Source organism: Solea senegalensis, linkage group LG20, assembly GCF_019176455.1.
Source record: "Solea senegalensis isolate Sse05_10M linkage group LG20, IFAPA_SoseM_1, whole genome shotgun sequence".
Classification (NCBI taxonomy): domain Eukaryota; kingdom Metazoa; phylum Chordata; class Actinopteri; order Pleuronectiformes; family Soleidae; genus Solea; species Solea senegalensis.
This window is the reverse complement of record NC_058039.1, coordinates 7,125,846-7,142,832: the sequence shown is the minus strand read 5'-3', so window position 1 is coordinate 7,142,832 and position 16,987 is coordinate 7,125,846. Positions and strand designations below refer to the sequence as shown.

General features: G+C 39.8%; 3 protein-coding genes across 4 annotated transcripts in view; 1 reads left to right on the top strand and 2 right to left on the bottom strand.

Annotated features, from left to right (window-relative positions):
- Positions 1-520: 520 nt before the first annotated feature.
- fabp4a (fatty acid binding protein 4a) lies at positions 521-2,168 on the bottom strand. The gene is made up of 4 exons (XM_044052025.1): positions 2,004-2,168; positions 1,684-1,859; positions 1,473-1,574; positions 521-803 (listed from the first exon to the last, which is right to left on the bottom strand). Exons 1-4 carry the CDS (start codon positions 2,074-2,076, stop codon positions 750-752), a joined length of 405 nt encoding a protein of 134 aa, XP_043907960.1. The 5' UTR covers positions 2,077-2,168; the 3' UTR covers positions 521-749.
- A 918-nt stretch (positions 2,169-3,086) lies between these two features.
- On the bottom strand, positions 3,087-6,190 carry mrpl53 (mitochondrial ribosomal protein L53). The gene is made up of 3 exons (XM_044052114.1): positions 6,055-6,190; positions 4,218-4,330; positions 3,087-3,272 (listed from the first exon to the last, which is right to left on the bottom strand). The coding sequence occupies exons 1-3, from the start codon at positions 6,147-6,149 to the stop codon at positions 3,154-3,156; spliced, it is 327 nt and encodes a 108-aa protein (XP_043908049.1). The 5' UTR covers positions 6,150-6,190; the 3' UTR covers positions 3,087-3,153.
- Positions 6,191-10,791: 4,601 nt separating this feature from the next.
- pag1 (phosphoprotein membrane anchor with glycosphingolipid microdomains 1) overlaps positions 10,792-16,987 on the top strand; it is a 49,614-nt gene continuing 43,418 nt past the window's right edge. For both annotated transcript variants that reach the window (XM_044052694.1, XM_044052693.1), the window contains exon 1: positions 10,792-11,048. The gene's annotated coding sequence lies outside the window, so the exon portion shown is untranslated. The remainder of the gene's footprint in view (positions 11,049-16,987) is intronic.

Sequence of the window (16,987 nt, the reverse complement as noted above, 5' to 3'; positions counted from 1 at the left end):
AAGTGGCCGTCAACTCTGGAAAAATCCCGCCCCGTTACACAGAAAACACACAATTCACACACACATTTGACCGGAGGCCAAAAAACGGTGTCGTCTACAGGGACGGCCCATAATGCTTAGGAATCTCTCCATGTGCTCCATGTGCAATGGGAAATGTTCAACCTCCGCACAAAGGAAGACGGGACACGTTTCCTCAGTGAACTCTCAACACGATGCCCTTCAACCTTCTAAAACAGAGTTCACATTCCTTAAAGGAGCCCCTGCCAGCACACATCATATATCATCAGAGTGACAGACACTTTTTTTCTTTTTTTTTTATCTCTTGACCTTCAAGTGGGAGGGAACATGTTTGTCTTCTGACCAAAATAAAGAGAGCGAGCAGATGCGACGTGGAAAAGTACAGTCATGAGAATAAAGTGCAGGAAAGCAGCTGCTCAGATCAAGTGTGTTCACATTCTGTTGTACAGCATGACTGGAAAGCTTTGAAGAATGTCATGAACACAGTCGACCGCAAAGAGACTTTTTTTTTTTCATCCATTTTTATTCAAATCACCACAACAAATGAAACCAAATGTGTCCAAATGTTGGAGAACACAAGTTACAGGTTGTTTTTTTTTTTTTTGGCAACACAGTGAAAAATAAAGAAAAAGAAGAGGTGAGCAGAACGTTTGTATTTTTGCGCTCATTGAACTGAGCCTGTCGTCCCAGCAACGCAGCCGAGCAGGAGGAGGAGGAGGAGCGAGGAGCCTTCACGCTTCCTTCACGTACGTCCTCACTGCGACCACATCACCGATAATGCATTTCTGTCAAAAAAGAGGTAGAAACGATTTGAAGAATTGATATTCCTGTAAGATTATTTCCACTTTACCATACAGTGTCTACGATTATTAAAGGCCACAGTAAACACAGTAAAGAGCAGCGCAGGGCTTTTATTTTCTTTGAAGGAAGTGCCTTTTTTTTTGTCAATTGTATGAGATTTTTTCAATCCCAACTTCCTCTGTTGTTGTGGGAATGAGACATCAAGTATCTCAGAGCCACTGTCAAATATAATGAGATACTTTGGAGTTGTGTATTTGTGTACAGTTTTCCTGTACATTAGGAGTTACTGTAGTAAAAAAAAAGAATTATTATAGACACTTGTTTTTGTATCTGTTTTTATTCTTCTGTTCATATATTCAAACTAAAACTGAGCTACTTGTATGTATGTAATCAAAGCTCATTTTCCAGTCTTTTAAATCTACTTATATTTTCCGTTTGCATAGATAGATAGATAGGTAGATAGATAGATATTGACTTTAACTTAAAATGTGATAAAAAAGGTAAACAATTAAATGAAATACAGTGATTGCAGACCAATAAAGTAATTTAAGGCATTTATAAATTATGATGGGGAATTACTAACTGATTTCACCTGATGAAAGTTTTTCATAAACACATAAATATCTAAGTAACGAATTAAATAAAGTTCTTACTGCTATCAACTTCCCGTCTGAGATCTCCCTCTCGATACTCGTTTCTTTGCCGTCCCAGGTCTGTTTCTGCACGAGTTTGCCGTTGTCCAGAGTCACCACGGTCTGCAGGGGACAGAAAAAGACAGAGACAATCTGTGAGGACACTGTGTGCCCATGCAGCAGCAGCAGCAGCAGCACACAGACAGACAGACAGACAGACAGACTGACTGACCTTGGTCTTCCTGTCGTCTGCTGTGGTCTCATCAAAGGGCTCGTTGAGTTGGAACTTAATCTCAGTAGATTTGAAGGCGCTCTGAGACTTCATGCATATAATCCCCTGCTCGTCCACGCTCAGGATCAAATTAGGCTTGGTCCGGTTCCCCACCTGCCTGGTTGCAAACCCCACACCTGCAGAGAACAGCAGCAAAACGCATTCCACATTTTTCAAACTTCATACATATATTTTTATATAAACCCTTTATATATTTGTTTCTCTTTTTTTAATTATGATGATTATTATTGTTATTATTTAAATAATTCACACGCTCTTACCAATTGCCTTCATGTAGTCATCAAAGTTTTCACTCTGCAACATCTTCCACGTCCCAACAAAACTCTCAACCATGTTTGCAGTCTGTGGAAAGTCCTCAGTAACAGCGCGTGGACTGACTCCGGGTGTGTGTATGTGTGTGAGTGTGTGAACCTGGTGGACTCGGTCTCAGCGCGTTTTTAAAGGGTCAGCCCGACGTTCAGCGGCTCGGGGGCAGCCAATCACAGCCTGACACGTCACAGCAGCGTCTGCAATCATCTGTTTTTTAAATCTCACTTCATTTTTGTTCACATGTTTCTGCAACTTCTCTGGTTATAAGTTGAATGTTAAGAGTTCGACCTCATGTCATGTGTTGTAAATGAGATGTTAAATGTAATGTACTTTATTTCTTTCGCCCTTTACAACTCAACAGCCCACAGGTGACCGAAGTGCTTTACAAAATAAAAGCATGACAGACACACAGCATTAAAAAACAAACTTAACTTAATGAATAAAAACATTGAACATAAACCAAAGCGTGAAAAAAGAGAATAAAAAGTGAAAGAACTAATAAGAAAAACAAGTGGAAAATCTGAAAACACACAATGCCATTTAGTTTTTGGACTCTGACGTAACATAATAATCAACTTTACTGACAGCAGACTGTTGGTGACAACATAACTGGGTGACAGGGGTTTTGTGTGTGTCTTTTCAGTGAGGCTGCACCTCTGAGCCAAATGACATGCAAGTCCACTGTGCCAAAGGTTAGAACTTGCCTAATTTTCAAAAAGAAAAAAGATAAAGGGAGTTTTTCTGGTCAGGAAAAACACATTTAAACTGATAACTGTAATCAAAACATACAGTTAAGAACAATATTCATGTCTATAGGGGTTAAAAACTTCTGCCTCATAGCACTCTTTGATCATTTCTGTAGTTTCATAATACAGTTTGAGGGTGCAGTGACTCCATTTGGCTTTTCTCTGTGTGTTTTGTTTTGTTTGCCTATTAAATTTGACTGTAGCAAAGTTCAGTGAATAAAGGTAGATAAAAATGAGTAACAAATCATTGTTGTGCATTAGTTCCAGTAAATCGAAAGATAAACATGGTTCACTTTTCAATCAGATACCTTTATTACAAATGTACAGAGTTAAATAGAACACGGGTCAAATGTCATCACTTCTTTGCTGCGGGTTTTCCTTGCGTGTCTTTGGCTGCGCACCGTGACTGAAACGCGCTCAGCATCTCAAAGCCGGTCAGATGTGCGCCCTTCATCAGCAGCCTCTCCCCGTCAACTGCAGTAAAGAAACACAAAGACAAAGGAACGAGTCATGACGTCAACATGATCTGTGTGTGTGTGAGTGTGAGGAGTGCAGAAGTTCACTCTGAACAACAGTCAAATAGCACTTGCTTGTGATTCTTCCACACAATGCTCAGCTGACCTGTGGCACATATTTTGTGAGTACCTCATTTAATAATGTGTGCATGTGTGAGAGTAATCATCCGCTTTCCTGGCAGTTCACACACGCGCGCTGCTCACAGAACGTTGTGATTTCATAATTTAAAATCATTCACTCATTTTGTCCTTTTTAACCCTATTAATGCCAGTTTGATTACATGTCAGTTTTGTTATTTAAAAACACACACAAATAAGAGTTATATTCCATATAATAAATGTTGGGTGGCTGGGGAAAATGTTTCGAAATCAGTCATGAACCTGTCATAGAAAAATCAATATATTTACTTGCATTATTGGTTTTTGTGTAGCAGCAAGTTTACTCCCCTAGGACGAAAATGGCCACAAAACTGCTATAAAAAATAATAGAGATTAAAAACAATGCCTGCTTTTTTAGATTCAATCTTTTGAATCTAAAAAAAAATCAGTCTTGTATATTTCAAAGATTAGAGTTTTGATCCATTATTAGTTTTGTGTATAATCATATTTGAAATGTACTACCATCTTAAGTCATAAAGGACAGACATGTCCCATTAAAACCACGTTGTTTTTTTTGTTTTGTTTTAATCTCATAGCCATTAAAATATATATAATCATGCTTTCTGTGATGTTAAGGTTTCATTTTGGAGAAAAACTGTATTATTTGTCATTTTTAATGTCCACCATTAAAATCATTACAATTCCCCATGAGAGGCCTTTGCATGAAATCATTTCATTTCAGTGTAGCAAGCTCGTAGAATATCATCTCCTACATGATGTACTATGCTAACATACAAATACATACCAAACGTAACATCCACGACAGGTTCAGAGTTGTCGTGTTTCACTGTGGATACGACCTCACAGTTTATGTTGGTGGACCTGACCTTCTCAGAGCCCACTGCGGCCAGAAACTCTCTGTGGGAGCAAGGAGGACATTTTGTGACGGATTAATCTCTTGATAGAAAGCAATTTTAAGTTCCATACTTCACTGCATTTCGGAGGTACATGTACTTTATTTGAGTCTTTCATTTTCAACTCATTTCAACAATTAAAGATGTAAATATTCTACCTTTTCTCCACCTACTGTGAGACCCAATCGCTGCATAAAATGTGTGTTTAATCCTGATATTTGTGGTTCATTCCACATAAGAATTATCTGCTTTTACAAGAATTTTTGGAAAAAGGCATAGGTGATAATTATCAATAATAACACATGATCAATTTAGCTCCTTCACTTTCAGTACTCCGCACATAAAAATGGCTGCTGCTGTGCAAAGGAACCAGTGCAATAAGGTCATTAAATATTGATGTTTACATTTAATTTGTTGTTGTTTTACGTCTACATTTGCTTCTTGTTTTGAATACAGTTTCCTCATTTATATAGCCTAATTTATATATTTAATTTTACATAATAATAATAATTAAAAATTCATTGACTCATTGCTTTGTATAGTTGCCTTCAGATATCTAACATTAACAAGTGCTTATAAGTTTCTTGCAATAAAGTTGTTTAAAATAGGGATGGCACAATACCACTTTTGGCAAAACACGCGGAGATCTGCTGACATTACTGATGATTAAAATAGTAGGATGAAAAAGCTGCAACCTATTTGACTTCTATACTAGTGCCCCCTACTGCAATTATTTTGAACGATAAAGATATTTTACATTGACAATATTGTCAATATCACTACATGACCTCTGCCTTTGGGCAAAAGGAAAGATTTAACGGTATCGACCCAAGCACTCCCGCTATATCGGCTCATCTTTCCAGCAATTTTAGACATTTGTGCCATTTCACATCATTTCAAAGACATAATTCTCCAACTGTGTAACAAATATTCTTCTCCTGTAATGATGAAATAAACAACCCACAATATGACTCAGCTGAAATGCTACTGCTGATTTATTTTTTTTTATTTACATTTTTACTGTGTGTATAGTGAAGCATGTTTTATATAAGATGTTTTTTTTATTTGAATTCGGATTTTACATTTTTATCTTTCCAATACTGGATCCAGTATCTATCGGCTCATCCCTAGTTTAAAACAACAACCAAATGGTTTCTTCAAAGCTCACACAGGAGTAAATAATACTAGTAATAATCTGATATTGTTGTAATACTCTGTAACACTCATTTGAACATTTTATATTCAGATTCAGACTTCATCTACCCCAATATGAATCGATCTGTTTTCAGCTTATACTAGAGGCAACAGCCAACATGCAGCAACAAAAACAAAAACAAAAAAATATAACTTCTATCATTAAGTTATTAAGTAATTAGTCGCTGACCTACAGAAGAAGGTAGTCACTGAAATATTCCGGGTGCAATAAAGCACCACAAGCTAACTAGCTAGCTAGGTAGCAAGCTAACTAACTAGCCAGAATATAGTGTATAAACGCCTCAGTGCTGCTCGTGTGAACATACACACTGACACATGTATGTAACTGTTTAAAGTATAATATTATTACTTCAGTCAAACTAGTTATTCATGTTTAAATGAGAATAAAGGCTTGTGTGCGCTGCTGTTTGGAGACAAACACACATTTACACGTTTACTGCCGTCTATCCGCAGTGCAGCCGAAACCAAGTGACGTCACAGCACGCGCAGCAAACACGCGCACATTCGTCTTACCGCGTGGAGCGAACGTTGGACTGAAAAGGACAAAAGTGAACCGAGATTTTCTTCACAGCCTTCAGCACCATGGACGCTTTCCTGGACGCAGCCATGTTTGCTCCTTCTCTCTGTCACCTCTAACCTCGACAGGGCGTGATGACCGTTTGAGCCACGAGGGGGCGCGAGAGGATCGATAACAACAACGGGATGACGCTGATGAGTGGCAGACGAACAAGACAGACATGTACATACATGTTACATAGTTTATACTTTTAACACTCAAAACACGTTTGCTTTTGAAATTTTGGAGGACCATAAATTAAAAAGTATATAAACTTATGAAATAATTAATTAAAAAAAAGAACAAATTAATGAATATATAAACATATAAATACATAAATGAAAGCTGGCCATTAAGAACGTTGAGAAATACATTTATTCACTGTTTTTCTGTATTTAGTTATTAATTTATTTATTATTATATCATTATGTCATTTATGGTGTATGGCATATGAAATATTGTGCACTATCATCCAGAATACTTTTAAGTTCATTTTTTCCTCCACTGACTAAACTATCCCTGATGTTTATGACCTCATATTTTCGTGCATGTTAATCAGTTCAACAGTCCACTTTATAATATTTAAAATCCCTCACATTCTCTGAAAAAAAATTACCTTTTCGTTTTATTTTTTAAGGTGTGGTATGACATTTATTGGCTGCGATGCTCTGAGCCTTATGTGTATGTTCCAGGCCAGGTGTTGCAACATTTTTATTTTACCTTTAAGTACCTTTAGCATTCTTGTTGTGTAAGTGAACATTTAATTGTGGGAGGAGACGTCTACTTTTTAAATGAGGGTGTCGTCATACTTGCCCTGCCTCCCAGGTTCTCTCAGTTATTGGGGCCTCTCCTTGAACCATTTTCAGTTTGACTGCTCACAGACATCATGCTTTGAATAAACCTGTGAAATTGTGAGATCATTGTGGTGTTTTTGGGGGGTTTTCTGTATGAGAAACCATGCATCTCACTTCTTCTTCCCCGGTTTTAACAGTGTAAACACACTTACACTATTGTGGTTTGCCACAGTAATGAAATCAGATGTCACTACTGGGGTTGATATGTAGGTGTCTGTGGTCTACAACCAAATGCCAGGTGTCAAGTATGAGTAATCACAATTACTTTCTTTAGGTAACTCATTTAGAAGTACACTCACTTTATTACATCCGTTCAACTGCTTGTTAACATAAATATATATACAGTATCATCACTTGGCAGCAGCTCAATGCATTTAGAGAAGTAGATATGGACTTGGAATTGTCATATTCAGGGTTTACAGAGAATGGTCTAAAAAAAAAAAGAGAGAAAATATCCAGTGAGCAGCAGTTCTCTGAGAGAACATGCCTCATTGATGCCAGAGGTCGAGGGAGGTCATTCTCCTTTGACCTCTGGCATAGACTGGCAGAAGACCACGCTGCTATTTTCGTTAGCTAGAGACACACTACACTAAAATTCTTTGCCCTCTTTTTCCCAATGGGGTAGTGTGTACTGACTACAGACCCAACTGCAAACACATGTTGCCAACAGCCAATGAAGAAGAGTAGGTGGGACACAGGAAATAGCGTTAGAATATGACAGGAATGGTTGCTCTTCTGATCCCTCATCAGGCTCAGTCATTAATTCAGTTGTCATAAAAAAAAGTGTGAACTCCAAGTCTTTTCAAACTCAGTAAAGTGTCATGAGTACCTAATAAAGTGGTCAGTGAGTGCGTGTAAACAGTAATGTGCATTTCACAATGAGAAAAAGCCCATTCATGGAAGCTCAGGGAGAAACTTACTGCGGCACCTTCCTGTAATCGCCAGACAAGAGCTGTCGAGAAAGAAGAGAGCGTGAATACAGCAGGGGGTCTGTCAGTCTGTCAGTGAGTCAATAAAGGAGGTGCCGCTCATCAAACACACAATCAAACAGACACATCTCATAATCAAATAGACGAGGAGGATGCAAAATGGTACCCAAACAACGTCAAGGTAGAAAAACATGTCAGAAATGGAAGCATGTTTAAATTCTGACAGTGTTAGAACTTCAGTCAGATTCAATTCTGGCCTTAATTGTTTCTGGGAAATGAGTAGACACGAGCATCTGTGTTTAATGGAGGAGACGTTGAAGCCTCAAATTAAAACAGTCATTGTACAATAATTTGTAAAGAGATAGTCATAGTGAAAAAATGTGGGTGTGTATTTGTCTCTTCTTTTAAAGTAAATTATAGTTCATTGTATTTCCTCTCTGGACTGATAATAGATTTCAGATATTTTCTTCTCCTAAATTATTTGACTTAAGATAAAAAAAAAAACATTAAACAAGCACACACAGGAATGAATCTCTCTGGCAAACACTCTCTAGTTCTATATTTGAACTTCCTTGAGCTCTGTACATTTATTTTTTGCTGTGTATTTATAGTCGTAGTGTTTTCAGGGCATGTGACAAACAAACGCGTTATCCTCACTCCATTTACACACCCCGAGCTCGCGCAGTTCATCCAAACTTCGACGCGCCTCGAGTCTCTTTCCTGAGAGGCCGACAATCCGAGCCAGCCTGCGACAGGGAGACAGAGGAGGCACAGCGGCTCTCTATATTTAGACACGCGGCGGCTACTGAGAGGCAAAAGCATTTCCTATACACACCCCACACCCACACACACTAATTTATCTTGTACTGTATGGCCATTAATAAGACGGTGGGGGGAAAGGACGCTGGGAAACAATGAACGCTCAGGGGAGGGATGGTTGACCTCAAAGAAGAAATGGTATTGTCTTGGTGCAGGGTTTCACCTATTGAGTTCTCTCTGTGAGCACAACAACAAGTTATGACTGTAAAAGGATCCATTCAAGGAACATTATAGTGTAAATATATATATATATATATATATATATATATATATATATATATATATATATATATACATGTATATACAGACATATGCTACTTTAATGGAGGTTATATATGGATGTAAATATGCAGCTTGTGAGAGAGAGAATGAATTGAGAAACAATGTGTTTCTTATTGTCAGGAGGATTCCTGAGGAAATACCAGCGCATGTGCTGCTGGAGAGAAGGTGTGAGCCTCTCGAGACGAATTCACACTACAGGAAGCAGCTCTTGTAGTAGCGATGGATTCATCACACCAGTCACTATTCACGCGGTTTGCCATAAATCCGCCCGCTTGCTCATAAATCGGTAAAAAAAACAACAACAACAACAACAACAAAGTTTGACAAACCATGTTATCACTACATTCTGTGAGTTTGTTCATGTTTTGGCAGCTTGTATTTGACTATCTATGTCCCAGGTTTGTGTTCATTTTGGTGTGAAATGATATAAAATAGTGTCAGTAAAAGTGAATTGTTATTTCACTGTAAAAACACACGACACACACATTTCTTTTTTCTGTGATATTTTGTAGTCTATATTATGCCGTTGTTAAGGCTCAAGGTGAAGTGGTATCTTTATTATTCCATATGTGCTGTATTGTCAGCAGTTGTGCCATAAATGTCAATCATTTGTTCACAGTCACATGATCAGATCTGAAGGTTCACACTCTCCTCCTCCATTGTTTAAACTGCTGTGCTCTTGGGATTGTTCTCACATTATGTTGCATTGCCAACATACAGTAGAGAAACAGAACAAAACCATCATATCTGGGTCACACCAGTGGAAAAAGCAACTATAAAATACAAGCACATACAAGATCTAGGCCTCGATAAAGCAAGGGCCTTGTCTGAAGCTAAAGGCTTTTGCACACAAACCTCAACACACACAATTCAAAATAACTTAATTTTGTGACACCCTCTCTTTTTATGGACAATTAAACTGAAATAAAAGGCTCACGGAAACGGAATCAATTGGAGAGGAAGACAGGAGCGTTTCAACTCAAAGGTTGTGGGTAGTCTACATGCCAATGTGTCCTTGAGGAAGACACTTAACCCCACGCTGCTTGTGACAGCTGTGCCGGCAGAGTGTGAATGTGAATGGGTATGAAAGATCAGAGTGATATACATAGATGCGCCGTATGAATGTGTGAGTCAATAAGGGTGAAAAAGGGTAAAGCAGCTTTGAGTGCAAGACTGTGAAAGTGACTATTTACCATAAAAAAGGGATCCTGGCTGTTTGAAAACAGTCTGAGCTTTTACTTATTTGTATATTTTTATTGTGACGACATCAGTGACACACACTCTGGTTGTTAGTTGTTCACCAGTCAGAGGCAAAACTTTAATAATCAACCTGAAATGAAATGAAGTGAAATGAAACACGCCCAGTGCAAAGGCCTTTATTCGAAAGCCACAGAAATAATTTCAAAGTGATTAAACACAAACAAAAGCAAACATGAATATAACACAATTTAAAACTATACCTGGATGTTTACTGTGTATTTAAAGCAGTATCATTAATTCATTTTGGTTAAGTTTTGAACAATATAAGTGTTTTCTTTTCACTTCAGCCTCCATGTGATCCAAGGTCTGCAACATGCAGCCACATTTTTATTGTTTCCTTTTCTTTTTGTTTACTACTGTTTACATGTTTGCATTCATTCATTCATACCCACTAATAAACCCTCATAAACGTTACACACTGGACCTTTAAAAGGCAGCGTAGGCTATTGGAATGCGTAGACTTCATTTCCCATGAGGTTTAGCGCGGCTGCTCAGCAGTGACACTCCTCCTCCCTCTCCCCTCTCCCTCTCCTCCTCTCTCTCACACACACACACACACAGAGTCAGACTGAAGTGAACATCTCGGTGTGTCAGAGAACACAAATGTGCGCGCAGAAGTGAGCGGCGGCGGCAGCGGCGGCAGAAGGGTCTTTGTCGCCTCTTCATCAGAACACACCGTTCGTTGTATCTTCACATGTTTGCCGTGGCAGCGGAAGACAAGCGCGTGCACACGTACAAACACTTTCTGTGCACACCGCAGCTGAATGCTGGTGTCTCTGGACTGTCCTCGCGCGTTCTCTCTCTCTGGTAAGTGCTCGCTTCATTCCTCCACATGTGTGTGTGTGTGTGTGGGTAAAAGTTGTGATGCGGTTGTTTATTTACCATGCGGGTGCGGCATCTGTGTGAGAATAAGAGTGCGTGTCTTTGTGTATTTCATGTGGGTACATTTATGTGTGTGTGTGTGTGTGCGGAGCGGTGCATCGGGAAACTTGAGAGTTCCGACTACTGCAGCAGCAGCAGCAGCAGCAGCAGCGGTCTGACACTGAAGCAGTAATGTGACTGTCAGGCTGCTGCTGCTGCTGCTGCTGCTGCTGGGACTTGTTGCCTTTCTGCAAAGACAACGTTGCATGTTTCCTGTTCACATCAAACGCGACGACGACGATGATGCTGCACATTATTTACAGTGAAACGTGTGTGTCATGGTTGACAGTCATCTTTCAGTGATGCTGCTGCATTGTTAGCTCCACTCTCACACATGCTTAAGGATTACATAGGTGTATAATATGGTGGCTGTGTCAGTTCAGTACAGTGTATGTACACACACACACTGAAACAGTAACACGGCAGCTATGTTAGACATGTTTTTTTGAATCATTGTAGAGTTGTAGATTTCATTGTCATTGTTATTAATGCAGTTAAGTTCTTTACACTCATGAAATATCCTATGCAAATAGAAAGTGAAAATGATGACAGATTGGAAAGTCACAACATATACAACAAAACAAAACAATGCAGATAATTAGTTTAAACACAGCCTTTGTGTTACCTTCAGATTTCCATAACCACACATCTTACATTTCCTTTGATATTGTTGGGTTTTAACCTGAGAGAGTGAGGTGACTATACAAAACACTTTCAAGGGAAATTTAGTCAAATGCATGTAGAGCTGCAACTATCATAATCGATTAACCTGTCAGTTATCTTCTCGAAAGAAAGAGTCATCGTTTGGTCCTTAAATGTCAGAAACACGTTCACCAGTGTTTCTCACACCTGGAAATGACGATGTTATGGAGCAAAAGAAACCAGAGAATATTCACATGTAAGAAGCTGTTTTAATAATGGAGAAAGAAAAGCAAACACTCAGGCCATGTAATGCACAGATGGTCATGTGTGCATGTTGTTGACCCCCGTGGATATAACCTCAGACATGCATAAACAGCACTGTCCTCACTGACACGTCCATGCACTCTCTCTTCTCCTATAGCATATACTCTATAGCTCAAAGCTGGCTTATATATATATGTGTGTGTGTGTGTGTGTGTGTGTGTGTATGCATGGATAAACACATATACTGTATGTGTATATTTCATGTACACACACACATTTTCACATGCACATTTTCTCTGTAACTGTAAATAAGAATTTTTGTCTCTGCTGACCTGGCAAATAAATAAACACCCCCCTTTCACACTCTGTCACTTCTCCTCAAGTTCTCTCTTTTCCCCTCACAATCTCTCTCTCTCTCTCTCTCTGCACACACACACACACACACACACACACACTCCAGTGCTGATGTGTTCAGTTGTTGAACGGGAGCTGTTCAGTCGTCCGTCCCCCCCTGCAGCAGTCTGGCTTTCACAAAAGTTGACATTCATTTCCAGCAAATATAATTTGCTTCTCTTTGCATTCATGCCACTTCCTTGTGTCACGTGTTAAACATTAATGAGGTCGGTATCTCCCACCCCCGCGACATCGTTTAACAGGAACACAGTGGGCAAATAATACCCATCTATGTACCTTTTGAGACTGGTCGTAGTCAATGCATGTTGAATTTGTGACCTTTTACTAAAAGAAGCTCTTTCTCGCCAAGGTCACGGCAGCTACAATACATGCTATTCACTGTGTTTTACGAACGAAATGACTTGAATGCTCCGCCTCGTGTCATCATGTTATGTTTATAATGAAGTGGTTATGTGCACATGGTGAACCTCAGGGGCACATCAGTGTGACAAATGCCCCGTGACCCTTTGCCCCCTCCCAGCGTATTCATAGCATGTCACTAATGCCGGTATTTGGATGGAGATGACAGTGCGTAAATGTGCAGCTGCTGCATGTGAGACGGCAGAAGAGCGATGAGAGAAAGGACTGAGTGCGTGCATCATGGAGTTATTATCAATATCTTCATTTTGCATAAACCAAACAAACTGTGATTTTTTTCCCCTCCCCACAATCGCAGCACTCCCACTCTTGTTACCATGGCGGCAAAGGTCTCCATGCTCTTGAGAGTTGGAGCTGATGGTTGTCTAGGTTGGAGGACATGTTGTATTCTACAAGTGTATACCAGCGTTTTCTTAAGTCTGAAGTGCTTGTAGGCTGTATGTTTAAATCTCAAAAAGTCTCTTAAAGGTTTGAGTTTGAACTTACCGTTCCCAAGTTTGAAAAGAGCCCCAACTTTTCATCTACATCAAGCTGACTAAATGTAAAACTGCAGTTAACGATAGAGCGGCACGGAGAATCAGTTTAATTTCAAGCTTAATTTGATCACTACTGGACTAAAATGCCACCTGTTGAATGTCTCTTTTGAGGGAAAAGTCTCTCTACAGTAGAAAATTGATCCGTCAAAACCTTGACGAGTTTTGCTGAAGGCGAACCTTTCTTGGTTGTTCTTATTTCAGGGTGTCCGCCTCATTTCAGAGTTCCTCTCCAGATGTGAAAGTGTTGGCTGCTTTCAGGAAACCGTTTAGTAACGGAGCTATTTAACCACAGCAGGCCGCTGTAACTCATCAGCTGCCTTCGGACGGGCACTGACGTGCGGACATTTGGACCGGTGATGTGAGAATGTCTGACTCAGACAAGCTCCCTCTGCCTCCATCAAAGAGAAATCAAACGAGGACACATGTCAGCACGTAATCTTTGAGACGTTCATGCCTGAAGATTGTTCAAGACAGTCGGACATCAGAAGTAGTAGTGGGCTACATTTCATGGAGGCTGAACACCTGCCTGTAATTTTGCACTCAGTAAATGTGGTCTGAATGTCAATCATGGCTGCGCTGAGCCAGAAGGATCTGCCGCTAAAAAGGATCAAGATTAATCCCTCTCTGTCTCATGGCTGTGAAAACAGAGTTTCATCATAGACAGGATGTCATTTAGCAGAGGACGCACATTTCACACTCACTTGAGCTCTAACAAGCAGGGACCCGAGCCCCATCATTGGTAGGCAAAGAAGTTGTGGACCCCCAGATTTAGCAGTTGCCCAAATCTGTTAGATGCAACTGTGATTGGCTGTGTCAATCATTCCTTTATACTTGTGAGGAGAAACCGCTGTACACAGTAACTGCCAAAGCTCTGAAGTCTGTCATAAGTCAGATTTAAACCTTTGTGCTGATGTTTTAACGAGTTGTTATGTTCCCTCACTGGTGAGAAACAGATGTAAATATTCTCCTATGTGTTGGTCAGGAGGGGCTTTCACATGGTGAAAGAGCTACAAGACGTAATTGCTTTGTTTTGATGTTATAACAAAGCAGTGAAATGGCTGACGCAGTCTGCAGAAACAGTACGACCCCGGATTTGCATGAAAATAAGAACCTCAACCGTATTCTATTTCAATTTTCACCTCTCATATGTGGTTTTGACAGAGAGGGAACACAAATAACATTGTCCGAAAAAGTGTGGTTAAAGAAAACGCCTCTGTGGGTTTGTTTTGTTTGTAGAAACACCCAGTTCTACTCTTTTACTGAATACATGCCAATAGAACAAATAAAAGCTCTTAGAAAAATGTTCATATGTATGTATGTATATATATATATACATATGTATATATATATATATATATACATATGTATATATACATATGTGTGTGTATATATACATATGTATGTACATATATACGCATACATATGTATATATATATATATATATATTCATAGCCATCTAAACCTCCAACCTAAGTATACATACATATGTATGTATGATGCTGTTTTGATGCTACATAGTTTCATACATACAGTATTTTCTACAACACACTTGGAAGAGAGAAGGATGAGGTGAGGTACGTTCAGCTGCAACGAGCAACTTTACCCAGCTACGTTTTACACACTGTACCTTTAAGGCTCCATGACCTAAAGTATATCTTTCAGCCTAAGTGCTTTCTCAGTTCATGTGATATTTTTAATCCCTGTATATTCTGCTCTCTGAGGTCTAATCTTTTATTAGGCAAAGGAACTAGTTGCTGGTGGAGAACTGGTCTTAATCGTTTGCGTGCGATCACTCCAGTTGAGTCAAGGGTGGTGGCTGAAAAGATCTCGTCTCCTCTGCTTGTTAAAATGAAACAGAAAGCCATTCCGTCGAGTCAAGTAGGCGACCGAGCAGAAAAGAAAAAGCTTTTAGATGGAGGGTTTGACACAAGAGGAGAATAAAATGAAATAGCTGTGCTGTTTCATCAACTGTGCCGTCGCTGGTTCTCCCCTCAGTCTCCTCACTAACACTATCGACTCTCACGGGATTGATTTCTCATTTGTTCTGTGCCGTTTGAAGAGCACTTGTTCCGTTTTTTAAAATCACATTTGTGATGTTTATTAGAGCGTGTGCAGTGCTGCTTCTTCTGATGGGATACAGGTCGTCAGTCTTCAAGGGATGCACGCGGCATTTTTTTTATTTCACGTCACATTTTGGCTCAGAAATGCAAATTCCCAACGTTAAACCAGCAGCATGTCAGAAGACACATGACAGGTGCTCTGTTTTTTTCTCTCCACAGCCCCAGTACAAGGAAATTTAAATTCAGGAAATTCAGCGGTGCATATTTAAAACAGGGGGAATTACCCAGTGGTCTGCTGTGCGGAAACGTTTACTATTGCTCTTGTTATCTAGTGATGGATTGAATCATTAAACCATGATGATTTAAACATCTCTTTATTAAAAAGGGGAGTTTCAGACTGTTAGAGTTTCATCTATTTGATGGAAAGCATGTCTTGAGTGTTTGTGGCATGAACTCTGACCTTGTCAGGACCGGTAGTCCTCATTTCTGAGGAAGTGGTTACGTTTAGGGCTAAGATGTGAATTGTGGTTTTGTTCAAGTTAGGATTGGGTCAACTGGTTATGGTTAAGGTTTAGGGATAATGCTTTATTTAGGCTGTCCAAAAGAATGAAAGTCAATGTAGAATCCTTAAAAGGAAAGTATGTGATTGTGTTTGTGTTTGCAGGAAACATGTCACACGCTGTGACGTGGTGTTTCTGAGACACTTAGACACAAGCCAGACTTGTTTGTCCTGACGTACAGTATGTTGGAATCCTGCCTGATCATGCCCAGAAATACACACACACACACACACACACACACATGCTTTCCCGTCAAAACACGAAACACGCCCTAACTTCATACGAACACACACACAAACACACACATGCATGCCAGTGAGCGTGGAACAAAATAAAAACTGTCCCGACCAAACTAACTGTGATTCATGATTAATATTGTGATAATCTCACCTTTTTAAGAAACAAATTATTTTGCGTGTGTGTGTGTGCGTCAAAGTGAAAAACAAGAATATTGTCCACACAGTGGCTAGCATTGTGGCCTCACAGCAAGAAGGTCATTGGTTCAGATCCCAGTTGGAATGAGAGCCTTTCTGTGTGGAGTTTTCATGCTCTCCCTGTGTGTGGTTGGACACTAGGTATGAATGTGACAGTAGATGTGATGGACTGGAGACATGTCCAGGTTGGCCCATGTCTTTCACCTGAGCTGGGATTGGTTTCTGCCCCCCCACGTCCCTCATGTGGAGGACAATGGTCCATTTATACTGGACGGATGTTACATCCGTCCGTCCCAAATGTGGTCTCCGTACACACCTCGGTGCGTCCTTTGTGCAGGTATGGACATTTGCGCGATACTTTGATCCAAAATAGACTGAAACGCAAGCAGATTTCACGGCGGTGGAATGTTAGACCACTAAATGTAAGTCGTCCCATTGACATGGAATATTGAGAGCGATCAATGACAAGCGGCATTTTCAATATTTCCTAATATGTCC